At 40.2% G+C, this 14705-nt stretch overlaps 1 protein-coding gene across 3 annotated transcripts in view; it reads left to right on the top strand.

Annotated features, from left to right (window-relative positions):
• Window positions 1–14705, top strand: part of LOC115044612 (CUB and sushi domain-containing protein 3-like) — a 203345-nt gene that overhangs the window by 144258 nt on the left and 44382 nt on the right. For 2 of the 3 annotated variants that reach the window (XM_029503737.1, XM_029503740.1), the window contains 6 exons: window positions 4458–4646; window positions 5182–5328; window positions 6517–6705; window positions 9811–9996; window positions 10746–10940; window positions 12488–12661. In XM_029503737.1, coding sequence (XP_029359597.1) covers window positions 4458–4646; window positions 5182–5328; window positions 6517–6705; window positions 9811–9996; window positions 10746–10940; window positions 12488–12661 — 1080 coding nt within the window. The remainder of the gene's footprint in view (window positions 1–4457; window positions 4647–5181; window positions 5329–6516; window positions 6706–9810; window positions 9997–10745; window positions 10941–12487; window positions 12662–14705) is intronic. The other variant, XM_029503739.1, reaches the window with a different exon arrangement.

Raw genomic sequence — 14705 nt, forward strand, 5'->3', positions numbered from 1 at the left:
TGTGTGTGTGTGTGTGTGTGTGTGTGTGTGTGTGTGTGTACTCTGCTGAGTATGTCTGCAGCAGCGCTTACTGTTGATCCGTCATTTAACAGACTGCTAGCAGGGCCCCCTCCAGCAGGTTCCTGATGGCAAACAGCATCTCATTTCTAATTTCTCAACGCTCAGAGGTGGAAAGCTGCTGACCGAAGATCAGACCTCTGCTCCACTAAGAACCGGCACTTAACTATGAAGGCTCAGTGGGAAACAAATTACAGATCGGCAGTGTTTTGTTTTGGGGTTTTTTTGGCACTTGTTTTTTGCTAAAAGTGTAAGTACTTAGGCCGTGGACTTTCATCGCTTTTCTTCAATAGAAAGATGTAATAGTTTGCGTGTTACCCCTTAATCTTGCTTAAATGGCCCAATGTCTTTGGGAGATATAAAATGCCTTGTTCTTTTAGAACATGGATTTTCTAAAAAGAAGCAAAGAGAAAGAAATGTCTGTGTTAGCTGCATCAGAAGTTTGGACCGAAAAAACAAATACCATCAGCCATCCTGACATGCCAACACATCTTTGCCGAAGACAACAGAGCACTCTGAATGCCTCTATTCCCTTTAGATAGCCATCTTTTGAAGTGCCCTGAAGTCTTTTCTCAACAAGTTGTGAGTTGATAAGGATTTCGTTCTTTTTATTTTCAGAAAATATGAGTAATCACATTGGACTGGTGATCAAGGCATGATAGATACTCAATAAACCCCTGCTTTCATAAAACAACTCAGAGTTGGCCTAGTGATTTGGATTTTCTCATCTCTGGCTGCTACTGTTTGATGCCTGAGTAACATCGTGGAGTTCACCCTGGAGTGATTTTGTGGCTTACGTTGTTTTGCTCTTATGAGACAGAGGGTAGCTGATTTAACTTTAAAAATGGAAAGCCTCATAAATAAATCATCATATAGCAATGGCAAATCTTAAGCTGAGTGACCTCACCGGTCATCCAGTATCTAGAAGCTTCTCAGATTCCTATACTTTATTGATGAAGGCTACGGGCAGCACTGCCAGTGAATACCCCGATTAGTATATGCAAAAGCTTAAACAGACCAATAGCTCAAATGTGCATAGATTTAGGTGTGTGGGTGGGATGCCCTCATGCAAGGCATGCTTGTACTTATGCTGCACTGGGCCTACCTAACAAATTTAGACACACTCTCTAAAGAGAGATACAAAATAGAGAAGAGAAAAGCTTCATTGCATACTACATTATAATAGTGTGCCATGCAGCTGCATCATTATCTTACCCCGACATAAGTGGAATTGTAGTTGAATGCTTTCCAATTCGTAAGCCATTGTTTGTTTCAAAATGTCTAAAGTAGCAGGGCAAAAACAATAGAAGTATGTTGGAATCATTTCAGAAAGCAATATCCTTGAGTGTAGTGGCGGACTAGCATAAATTCATTATCACACTGTATTCCTCTACTCACCAAAATCTCCAGCAGCAGAAAGCAACACCATTGTTACCTCTCATTCTGCTTCGATTTCCATATCACTTTTTGTCTTTTCAAGTTAAGATGCTAACCAGCTTGTCACAATCTGACAGAGCTGTCTTGTCATTTTCATTGGAGTCATTGTACCATCTAGCATGCCCTGAAGAGAAACCACCACTCACAGAATATATTATAACTTCTATTCTTAAAAATGCAACAGTGGTAGGAAGTTCAAGAACACCACCTGGTCCCAACACGAAACAGCATTTAGAGGCAGACATAGCTATCAACAACGAAAACATTTTGATGTTGGGTAGGGTTAGGAATATCTTGCATACCTCAACGTAAATAGTTTCTTTTTCCACTAGCAATGCAATGGGTCTGCATCATTAATTTCGTTGACCTGAAGCATGACCCGACAAAGAAAATCAAATGTATATTAAACAACAAATAAAATTTGTCTCGTGAAAACGGTGCTCTTCAAAGCAGAGCAAGTACTCAGGGAAAATCCAGAAAAAAGTATCACAACTTTTAAGTGCTGAGCAAAAGGAAAAAAGCAATTAGCCATCAAATACTGTGCATTTTCATTGAATTCCTCCTTCAAATCTACCTGGAGTTTAAAATAGGGATTGCTCACCTCATTATTGTAGTGAAGAATTTCCATTTGCTTGATATGTTACATCATTGTGCCACCTGAAGCAAGAAACTAATTGCTCTCCTTGGGACTTAGTTGAACTTAATTTGAGTTGACCTGCTATTCGCATTCATGAGACTGCTGCAATAAACTTGTGAAGGGGCCATTTCCTGTTGGCAGCTACCCAATAGGACAGGGAAAAGACTTCTCTTGTGGTGCCTGATTCTGATTTATTTTGCTGTCAACCCATCTGCTGATTGTCATTTTAGGCTTGTAAGGTAACACTAAAATGCCGTTGCATGGCTATGCAATGTCACCCCTAAATTCCCTTGGTGTTAAAATATTTCCCCAGCCTGTTTTGTGCCGATTCCCTTGAAATGAGATGCGTCTGATTCACAAGACAGAATAAAATTGACCTTGTTTCCTTGTCCCTTGGGGGTTCCATTTCAGGCCTTGTCAGGTGGTGTTTGTGGCAGGTTTTCTGAGGGTGTGACCAATCCAACCCCACTTTCTCTTTTGAATTTGTAAGCCTATGGGATCCTGACTTGTTCTTTTCCTCAGATCCACATTGCTCACTTTGTCTTTGTGAGCAATGCGGATGTTTAGTATCCTTCTGAGGCAGGTGTTGAGGAATGTTCACAGCCTTTGTGTTGTGTGTTTTGTTGTTCTCCGGTTGAGTTGAAGATGTGCATCTTAGTGTTGTTGGAGATGTTTTTTGGGCACCAGATCTTTCTGAGCATGTTAAATACTACTCTAGCCTTGTTAATCCTGCTTCTGATGTCAGCATCCGTCCCTCCGGTGGCGTCCACAACGTTGCCTAGGTAGGGAAAAGCTTCTACCCCCTCTAGGGCAGTGCTGTCCATGAAAATGGGGTTGCTGGTTTTGGAGTGGATCATGATCACTTGATCACATTCTGTCTGTCTTCTCTTGCATTTGTGTCTGTGTATGCGAAAGGAGAACTATATCATCCACAAATTCCGGATCATCCAGCTGCTCCCACATTGTCCACTGGATATCGGCCTCTGAACTGTGCTAATCATAATATCCAGTATAAAGTTGTAACATTTTAAAAACTCATCTTAAAAAGTAGCAATATTGAGGTGCCTTAATCAGTCTTAAGCTTCTCCTAGTTCCTTTTTTTTGTTTGTTTTTAAAATTTGAGGCACAGCAGTTCAAGCCCAAGCACTCTGTTTACTAAAGAGACCTGTGTTTGATGCTTGGTAGGATTAACTTACTGGGGGCTTCGTTATTTCATTAACAAACTCCAGTAAGTAGAGATGTATATGTAGTGGATTAGACCTTGGGAAGTACGGTATGGTATGTTTATGTATATATTCTTTGAACTGGCGGAAGACGACTGCTGAACAGACCTACCACCACTGTGCATCGTTCCGCTGTGTGGTACATTTCTCGAAAACCATACTTTCCTTCGTGTTGTTTGGCTTGTAAAACAAAACAACATGCATTTTATGTGATCTGCTCATGAGGGATTTCCCAACCAATACAGTGTTTCCATCAGCATTGATGCTGCTGTGTCCAAATCCTGCCATGCTTTCTGTTTTCCCATATATATTTATATTTTTGAGTTGTTATTGCTGAGAAAATGTGATGGGAGACTTTCTTGACATATGTGCCCACAGAGAGCCACTGCTATATCGTGGTAAATGCATTGTCATTGCGAAGATGACTGAATATGACATCCTGAAGGTTTTATCTGCCCCATGTCTTTAAGCCAGAGGCTGTTCAAGTTCAGCCAGTTGAAACTGGCCAAAGGGAATATTCACATAGTTTTTTTTTTGTTTGTTTGTTTGTTTGTTTTTTTTGATATATGTCTGATTGTTTCTAGTGACCTTTTTATTTGGAACAGTTGTTGGCATTAACCTTTTATGTGCGTCATGTTTCTTCACTTGTGTCCCTGAAGAGAAACGTGAGTTACCAACAGAAAGGGAGAAGAAAGAAACAGCATTGTCATTATTTCAGACATTTCAACCAACAGGAAATTAATGGACTCCTCTGAGCTGAACGCTCACACACGAACACCATTTTCCATACAAAGTTCGCAGTAGATTGATTTCAGGAGGGCCTGGTGACGACAGCAGACTCACCACATCAGCCCTCGGGTGCAATATCAGCGTGGCTAACATGTAATTGTTTCAGGACTAGTTATTTTTTCAATCTTATTCCTGCTGTCATTGTGCTGAATTCCTGTCTTCCTTTCCATCAACTCATCTTGTTTGCTCTAGTTTCTCACTTTCACTGCCCTCTTTTGCTTGTTTAGTTGCTCCTCTTGTGCTTGCTGTCATTCCTGCTCTGTCATTGTCCTCTAATGTGGCCTCGGTTTGTTTTTCCCCCCCTCTCCTCCCAGTGCAATGTCCGGCCCACGAGGTGCGTTTTGATTCAACAGGAGTAATTTTAAGTCCTGGCTACCCTGAAAACTACCCCAATCTCCAGATGTGCTCCTGGCTGATTAACGTAGAGAAGGGTTACAACATCACCCTGCACTTTGAACTCTTTCAGACAGAGAAGGAGTTTGACATCCTGGAAATATTTGATGGTGAGTTCTGCTCGGACTTTAGCGATGCATAAACAGTTTGCAAGCGTAAAATAATTTTTCTGTTGCACAGCGCTGCCTTGGATTTCCTGTCCCAGCTATTCGATGCTCATATTGTGGAAATCACATTAACTTTTTTTTTTTTGGGGGGGGGGTTTGTTTAATGGGCTGTTAGATTGGGGAGAGGAAGGCGATGGCAAAATAATGTGAGGCTGCCTCAGTATCAGATGTGTATATGCAGACCCTCCTTAATGTTTCACTGTAAAACATTTGTACGTTCATATTCCTGTATTTTTCAATACTTCTCTACACCGTTAATAGGGTTGATGCCATGGTTGGATGTTGTTTGGAAATCATACTCATGTCATTTCTCTAGCTTATCGATAATTAACACTGTTTAGTCTGAAAGCTAAAAAAAAAACCACAAAGAAGCATGTTCATGCTTTTGATTAATGGTTTATCGATTGATGTTTTTTTAATGTGGCTCCTATAAACTCTTTATTTGTGTGCGTTTGTGTGTATGTGTACTCATACCTAGGTCCCAATATCTACAGCCAGAGCTTAGCATCACTCAGTGGTGACATTGAAACACCTTTCAGCCTGACCACCACAGGCCACCAGCTCCTGTTGCGCTGGTCCTCTGACCACGGCACCAACCGACGCGGCTTCCACATCAGATATGTGGGTGAGTATCAAAGTATGTATCCAGTTTATAATCATATTCTCTTTTTCTCTGTTATTTGAATGTGTTTTGTCTTTAAACAGCAGCAAGGTGTTAAAAGTCATGGGATTAAAGTTTGTGCAATAATATTTTAGGCGCTGTAAAGAGACGCTTCATTTTTATATTGTAGCGGGACATATGTTCATTGTAACTTACCTGCTGCAGCTTCTCCATATTTGTGTTTACAGAGCGTGTTCCCATGATTTTTACCACAGTGGACTATCGTTGTTTCAAGGCATTATTTGTTGAGTTTTTAATATCAGTTCATTTACAGAAACACTTTGAATTTCCACAGACATCATAATGGCTCATAATAGGAGATGCTTTGATACGTAAAAACCATGAGGCAGGAAGGAAGTCACTGGAAGGCTTGCATGCTGTTTTGCACTCCTTAAATTCAAAAAGGTTTTAAATTCTTAATTGGCTCTTTAATAAAGCAAGTGGTGCTAAACTAGAGTAGCACAGAGAACTTTCCATTTGAAATGCATCAATAATAATGAAAAAAGCACAAAAGACATTTATGTTTTATGTCGCGTCTCTCCATTATATTTTATACTCTAGTGTCTAGTGTGTGTAAAAGCTAGTCTGCTAAATTAGTTTTTGAAAGTTCTCCTTAACTTGATTGACTTGAACAGGAGCTGACTTAAACTCCAACGTGTCTTTTCATCATAAATCCTTGCAATCTTTTAATCATGCTGATTTGAAGGAATGTTTGACAGCATTTATGAGGCACATAGTACGCCTTTGAATTTTCGAACCCATCGACCATTTTTTGCTCGTAATATAGAAATCAAATTTACCTTTTTATTTTTTTGCTCGATGAGTTCTGAGATGAAGAAAATGAAGGCTATGGTAGATGGGGAGGATGCATCAGCATCACATGAATGCGCATAAGAGATGTGACACTCTTTGGGCTTTTTCCTTTATCGTTCTACATTTACAGAGGAGACTTGCTGAGATTAAAAATGTTCTCTTTCTGAACTAAATTTGTTAATGCCTTGTATCCTTTTCCATGCTTTACGTTTCGCTTATCTGTCCTATATTCTCTTCCCTTGACTTCATTCTCAACTTCTGTCCTGTTTCTTTCTGCTCTCTTTTGCTTTGCCTTTCTTCTTCATTTCTACTCCCTGTTCCTTTATGCCACTATGGTAGCAATGTACTGCAGTACCCCGGATTCCCCACAACACGGTTTTGTAGTGAGCCAGACTGGGGGTCATCTCAACAGCATGGTGCGCTGGGCCTGCGACAGGGGGTACAAGCTGATCGGAAAGGGCACGGCTGTGTGCAAGAAGACCACCTATGGTTACTACGCCTGGGATGCGCCAGTTCCTGCATGTCAAGGTGAGCTCACTGGCCCTGGCAAGCTTGTATTTTTAACTTGAGCCAGCCTTTTTTCTTGTTCTTCTGGTCACTGCCTTTGCACTTCCTCTGCTCCACAGGCAGGCAGACAGGCAGGCTCTTAAGGCAGCACACTGTCTGTGCCCAAGCTCCATTCATGTGTTTTCATAGCAGCTGAATTGAGAGCCAGTACCTTGTCGGGTGGAAAAAAGCAGAAATCAATCCTGCCTTCTTCTGTCATTTTCCACCTCCTCAAATTACTTTAGCTATCTTGCCATTAGCATGCAGTGCCTGCTGATGCTGGTTCTCACCCACCTAATTGGCTTCTTTGATGTACACGTGAAATATATATATATACATCTAGGTGCGCAGGGTAGCATGTACAAGTAGTAATAAACACTCCCACACATACACACATACTTGAAAACATCAACAGATGGTCTGCTCAATCGCATTTTATCACGAAGCAGTGATATCAACTTGCACTTCAAAATGATCTAAAAAGACTGCACACCTGTGATTGATTCCTTCAGTTTGGTAATTGCACACAGTTTTTTCCAAAGCACATTAACTCAGCTATTGCTGCTAATGCAAAGGTACAGATGCTGTCCATCTGCTGTCTGCGAGGTAGTGCGATTACATTGCTGTGTGCTGAATCTTTCATTTGTTCGGATTTATTTTGTATATGTGGCGCATGTCCAACATATTAATATATCAGTGTGGCTCACGTATCTCAGAGAAAGAGCAATGACCTAAAGTAATGTTTCAGGCCCACTGACATTCTTAGCTTTGATGATTTTTGAAAACTCAATGTTTCTAAATTGAAACTTGACATCTGCACATTGGCCAAAGTTTATATCAAAATATACAGTGTGTCTTTGTTTCAGTTGATACAATACAATTCTGATATTGATATGAACATTATCAAAGTCAGTAAAAGGGTTAGAAGAATGCCCACAATGGATGTTTGTACCTACAAACTTCTGACAAATTAGTTTGCCAAGTCTTTGAAACCTTCTCCTCTAAATCTATATAATAATTTAGATATGTGGTACAAATATGTCACTGTTCACCTTTTATTTGTTTTCAGTCTTCATATGCAAACAAGAAGTCAATAATATCATCTTTAAGCTATTTTTTTAACCACAAAAAGGCTGATTATCTTATTCTTGTGCAAATCTGTAACAAAAAAGAACATGACAAGTGCTCCAAGTAGCTACAGAATAGAGAAAGAAGATTGAGCAGCAATAAAAACCCGTTTGGGGTGCTGATGATTTTTTATGGGCATCTGTCTGAAACTTTGTTGGTGCCTCACCCCTCAGATTATATTATGGAGGTGAACTGCCTCAGATGGTGGACAGATTTGATGTGTTCCCGCTGCTAGTCAGCTTTTTTCCGGTACACTGAGCAGCACCCTGAATTCTGAAGTTGATCTGTTCTTTGATGGCCGAACCTCTTCCAGACGATTGCATTAGGCTCTTCTCTATCAACTATCCTGTCTAATTTAATATGAATTTTCAAAGCTTGTTTAGTCTCATTTGTATTTGCGTCGGGGCAAACAATATGCAGTACATTTAGCAGCTGAGAAAAGCTGCCTCTTTTTCTGAAGAAGGCTAAGCTCCTCAGACATTAGCAAAAGGTTTTCCAGTCTGTCAAAGTATACTGTCACATGCCACAGTCTGCTGCGGTGGCAGCTTAAAACAAAAGAATGCAAGATGGCCGGACAAACTGTTGGAAAGAGCCGACTCTGTGATTGGAACCAAATTGGACTGTGGTGGAGTGATGCACACAGAGGAAGGCAGAAACCGTCATAAAATATTCGGCCCATCCACTTCATAATTCCCTTGTGCATCAGAGAAACCACAGCAGTGGATGGATAATCCATCTATGATGCTGGACAGAAAGATACAGAAAATCATTCATTCCCACTGCCATCAGACTTTACAACTCCTTAACGATCAGAAGATAAGCTACCAAACAGCAGAATTTCCCTCTGAGGATAAATAAAGTAAAGACACATTCTTGCGTGGGTGTTCTGTATAAGTCTAACTGGTTTATAAATATGCATGTTGGGGATGATTCATTTTCAAATGAGTTACCATATTGGATGCACTAGTCATTTAATGATGTCTTCTTTAAATGTAAGTCAGGGTTATGTTGACCCCCAATAGGAAAAAAGTACCTTATAATAATAAAAAAAAATGTCCGCCTGACTGGTTTTTTGGACTTGGTCTCGTAGCTTTAGGTAGAATATTATATAGAGAAGGATTAGGGTTTTTATCAGATCCATGGAGAATTTGGTAATATACTGTACCGCACACTTTCTCAGGCTACTTCCACTCTTAAAATGGCTGAATTGGCTGCAATGGCTCCATACATTTGTCCTCACGGGGCCAGTCCTATGTGTAATACTTTAATGCCTTTTTCTTGCTACTGAGAGAGCTGAAGAGCCATTTTTAGATCCAGTGGCCTGTAATAAAGCATAAGCAAATGACCTGTTTAATTATTGATGTGACACAAGATTTCCTGCATTATTATTAAATGCTCTAGCTGTGTGTAAATACTTTTGTTTTCCTAGTTGATGTTGTTGCGTTGTTATTGACCTATAGCACTTCTGTAGTTGACCCAGTAATGGACTTTTTCACTAATTGAACTAGGATAAGCATGAATGAGACTCATTTTGTTTTTAACGATGGCTCAGTTCCATCAAGAGAACTAGTAAGCCAATATAATCAAGCAGCACATACAGTATCTGGAAGCGGTTCAACTAAGCTGTGTTACTAATGTTGTTCATTTCACCTGAACGTTTCCTGCTGTGACATGTCAAAGTGTCACGATTGCAGTCTATTGGCAGAACTCCACCAGGTCACTGAGTGTCAACAGTGATTATTTAATGTCGGCTTTTTACTCGCAAAAGTCTAAGCTAAGTAAAAGACAATAATAAAATAAAAAATAGTGCTTGTATAATCTGAAGAAGTGGGTTACATCGGTGAGAACACATGCACAGAATACATTTCACCACTACCATTCTAGTGTTTACCAGACAAGTACGTGACTGGTATTGTGCATTAACATGTGTGTCGCCAATTGTCCTGTTGTCGCCCACAGCTGTGTCATGCGGTGTGCCCAGTGCGCCAGTGAACGGAGGTGTGCTAGCTGCTGATTACTCCGTTGGCACACGCGTGACCTACTTCTGCAACAACGGCTACCGGCTCTCGTCCAAAGAGCTCACGACCACAGTCTGCCAGCCAGACAGCACCTGGAGCAACCACAACAAGATACCACGATGTATCGGTGAGTTGGGGATTCTGGAGAGGGATGTCCAGGTTGTAACTGAAATGAACCATATCAAAGTTGCGCTGTCGCAAAGAGTGCAGAGATGCCGATAAATCATTTATTTAGGGATTAAGAGAGACTGAAAATTCCTTGGAGATGTTGTGTAGTATCAAAAAATCTTAAGGGAGATGCAGTCCTAACGCAGATGGTAGTTTTGGTGTTCTTACAGAAACACAAACATTTTGGGTGCGTATGATAAGATGACAGATGAAAGTGAAGACGGTAGTTGAGGCGATATCTTGCCAAGGCTCAGCTGAGTGTTTTACATGCCAATGCAACTCCTAGTTTGAAAGTGATGAGTGCACGACAAAGAATGATTGACAGCATTGTTTACCATTGAGACCAATGTTTATTCCCTACTGTATATGTGTCTGACAGCAGAGAAGGAAACAGGGTTTGTTTTGAAATTCATTTGGTGCCAATTTAGACACAGCCTTGTTGTCAAAGAGCATTTGTATAACTGCAGAATTGTTGATTAGCTTATTGTAATGATTTTCAATGCAAAGCAGAGTATTTGTATTTACTCTGCGTGGGTTGCTACATATATTTTGAGGTTTTGACTTTGCAGTGTGTATATGAAGAATCCGGGAACAAATTGAAATAGAAGTCATTCTATTTAAATAATCCAAAAACAACAATGTGCATTCCCCACTAAGCCCCTCTTGCTTTTTTTTTTTTTTCTTTTTCTTTTTTTCTTTTTGGCATAGTCATGACATGTCCTAGTCTCAGCTCCTTCTCTCTGGACCATGGGAAATGGAGGATAGTGAATGGTTCGCACTACGAATATGGAACTAAAATAATCTTCACCTGCAACCCTGGATACTACCGTGTCGGGCCTGCCCACATTCAGTGCCTGGCCAATGGAGTGTGGAGCTGGAGGAGCGAGAGACCTCGGTGTAGAAGTGAGTGACTTCTGCTGCACGCATCACTTTCTTATCACACTATGTCTTATCTGTTGGCTTGAGCTATATGTAGGAAGAATCTGTTGGGCCTTTAATGATCTGAACAAAGTAACATTTCTTACCTAACTCCTACCGGTGTTTCGCACTGTAGGCCTTGTTTTACTCAGCCTTGTCTGGAACTGTATTTGGGAAGTTGGGAATCTTGAAGTTCTGCTTTTCCTTGCAGCTTTGTCTTGATGGCCTTAGTTTCCCGACGTGCCAAAGATAGTGATGACTACATTTGGACAGTTATTAGTCCTAATAAAAGCTACAGTAAACCATTTAAATCTCAAGACCTCTCTTTCTTATGGTGACATTTTTTGCCCATAAATTAAGAAAAGAAGACTAAAAGTAAGAAAATTTAAATTCATGAATGACATAACTGAACTGAAAAATGTAATTTTGTGTAAAGATAACACTGATGAACAATGGGTATTAAAATTAGGCCTTCAACCCCACTCAGCCTCGGGCTCTCTGTACTAATCAAATCTAAACCAGTGAGTGAGACAGCTTTTCTCTGCTTGACAACAAGACGAAAGACAATCTGTGAGGATAAATCTGTTTTCAAGGTTTTAGCACAGTAATCCTTTGATTTCTAAAGTAAACTTAGAAAATGAGAGTATAATTTGAATTAGAAGAAACTAATTACTAAACTAGAATTAGAAGTAAATCACAATTCAATACAAGAGATTAAGTATAACAGTTAAAATGCTAATATATTTTTCGACCTTCTTTTAAGCATCAGACAGTCCAGACAGTTTATCCCTGAGGTATAATAAATGTAATCTTCCAGAATAACATTCAATCATCACACAATCATGAAAACAGCATGAGGATACACACACATAGCATGTATTCCCATTGTGCAAAAGTACTGTAGGCGTATTTGATTAGTTTAATTTAAAAAATGAAGTAGAAAACAATGGAAAATTGTTTTCCAATGAAATTGAAAAATCTATGTCTCATCTCACCTAAGGTGCAGTGGATTCATAGACCGTAACATTACATGACTTAAAGAATAAATACATTACTCACAGCTCACTTAATCAGCAATTCAACGGTTCAGTTTTGCGCTATTCACCAATTCCCAGCTCAGCTAAGGTTAGATGTTGTTTATTGTGGCAATGGAAAATAAAAGGTTTTCTATGCTGCCATGGAAACTACTTTTGGAGAAGCAAAAGAGCTGAATAGCCCTCATAATGGCAAAAAGAAATACCAGCCAATATGATGAAAGATGTTGGGACAAAGGCAGACACCATCATTATCCTCCCCATGAGATAGTACAGGTCACCCTTTTATCGCAATAAGGTCGCTAAGATGGGTGTAAATGACTGTGCTCTCCCATCAACTCTGAGGATGTAAGCCAACATCAAACTCCTCTTTCTCTCTTATTCTCTCTAACTCCTCCGGTGTCTTGTTCTTTCATTCCCTGCCCCTCTAATTTTTTTCCTTTTTTTTTTTTTTTCATTTATTTAATTTTTTTTAACTATGGTCTTATGTTATTGCAGTTATTTCCTGTGGCGATCTGCCCACACCGCCTAATGGGAGGAAAATTGGGACCCAGACTACTTTCGGAGCATCTGCCATTTTCAGCTGTAACCTTGGCTATGTTTTAACTGGCTCCACTGTCCGAGAGTGTCTTCTGTCCGGCCTTTGGAGTGGGATGGAGACTCGGTGCCTGGGTAAGCAGGGTCTAGATTTTTTCTTACATGTATAAAAAACTGATTTGACCTGGGTGACACACTGCAGGGATCTGTTTCGACGGAGCAAGAGCTGTTTTCGTTGGGTCAGCATGCCCAGAATAGAGCCAGATGGGGAAGCAGGGGGTGACTATAATAGGTTTTGTTGCCAAGTATGTATTGGAGATGACTGCTCAACATTCAGAGATGTACAATCTTTTCATTGTTTCATCGATCATGTTGCATCAAGCACGCAGGTACTCACTGCCAATGGCACATACTGTGTCAGACTCTTACACGTTGTAGAGATCATACGGTAAAAGTTGTTCAAATGACGCTTTTGGCAACGACTTGAAGTGGAATGGAGCTGGTAACTATACAGTAAGACCTTCAAGTCATTTGCTGTTTCTGAAATGTTAAATGTGAGCGAGCAGCTGGCCTCAAACTACGAGGCCAGCTGTACCAGCTGATTTTGAGCTGTTGTTAAGATATGAACAAGAAAAAAGAAAAGCAAAGGCTTAGCTTACCACAGCTCTTCTCATCACAACTACAGTTGTGGTGAGAAGTTTACTCATCACAGGAATGAATGTCATGTTCATTTTGGGCTTTTAATGATTTATCTGAACCATTCTTTTGCCAGGGTGGAATGATTATACAATGTGCATCTTCAATGTTTTTTTTTAAAAACGAGCATTAGGTGTGCAAGTTTGAATTTATTTTTCTCTAATCCACACAGGGTCAAAATTATACATACAGGTTCAAATGTATACATACACTCACCTAAATCTATAAATAAGTGGTGCTGAAGGTTGTAGAATGTCTTTTAACTTGACAAAGCCAAGACCTGTGAACCTCCCTTTAGTGATCATGATTGACTGCAGCTGGTAGTTTCTCTTTGCCAGCATAAAAAGGATTTGTTTGACAGCACTCATTGGATTGACCAATACGCTGAACAACGGGAAAGTCCAAGGAACTCAGTGAAGATCTCAGAAGGAGAATTGTAGATTTTTACAAGCTGAGACAGTCTTTTGAAGCCATTTCGAAAAACAACTGCAGATTCCAAGATCATCAGTTTAAACAATTGTTCGCAAGTACAAATAATTTGGATGCGTCACGACTTTGCCAAGTCCTGGAAGAAGACAAAAACTGTTTGGTTAGGATGTTCAGGAACAACCAAGAAACCACCAAAGCTCAAGCCTGCCATGAACTGGAATCTGCTGGGACAGTGTCACAGTGAAGAGAGCTTTACAATGCCGTGAACTGAGACGGGGGCCGACCGAGAAAGAAGCCCCAGCTCTGAAACTGACACCTTCAAGCTCAACTGAAATTTTAAACTGCCCACATGGACAAACCAAATGCCTTCTGGAGAAAGGTTTTATCTGATGAGATAAAGCTATTTGGTCACAAGGTGAGGCTTTCATATCTGAGGACACTTTACCAACTGTCAAGCATGGTGGTGGTAGCCAGTGGTACTGGTGCACTGCTCAAAGTTGATGGAGTAATGAAGCACAATGACGACCTTCAAATTTGCCTCAAATCACCAGCTAGACAACTGAAAGTTGGACACAACTGGGTGTTCCAACACTCAAATGATCCCAAGCATACATCCAAACTGGCTGTGGAAAAGATTAAGCATGCTAACATGAAACTTCTGGAATGGCTTCCTACGCCCCAACCTAAACCCTATTCTACATTTTTGGGTCTGTGCCAGGAAACCAAGTTATTTAACGTAACTCTACCAGTGCTGCTAAGAAGAGTGGTCAAATGTCCGGCCAGAGTTATGCCAGAAGCTTGTTGAATGGCTTTAAAAAGTGTTTGGTTGAGGTGACTCTTGCTAAGGGACATTCAATATTTGTGCAGGTGTATGGAAATATTAGTTCTGTATGAATAATTTTGACCCTGTGTGGTTTGGAGAAAATCCAAAGTAAATTCAAGTTTGTGCACCCAATTCTTGTTTTTAAAAATCATCGACTATGTGCTTTCTATAATCATTCCACCGTGGAAAAAGAACAGTTCAAATAAGTCATTAAAAGCCCAAAATGAATAT

The sequence above is a fragment of the Echeneis naucrates genome, chromosome 6 (genome assembly GCF_900963305.1).
Source record: "Echeneis naucrates chromosome 6, fEcheNa1.1, whole genome shotgun sequence".
Lineage (NCBI taxonomy): Eukaryota > Metazoa > Chordata > Actinopteri > Carangiformes > Echeneidae > Echeneis > Echeneis naucrates.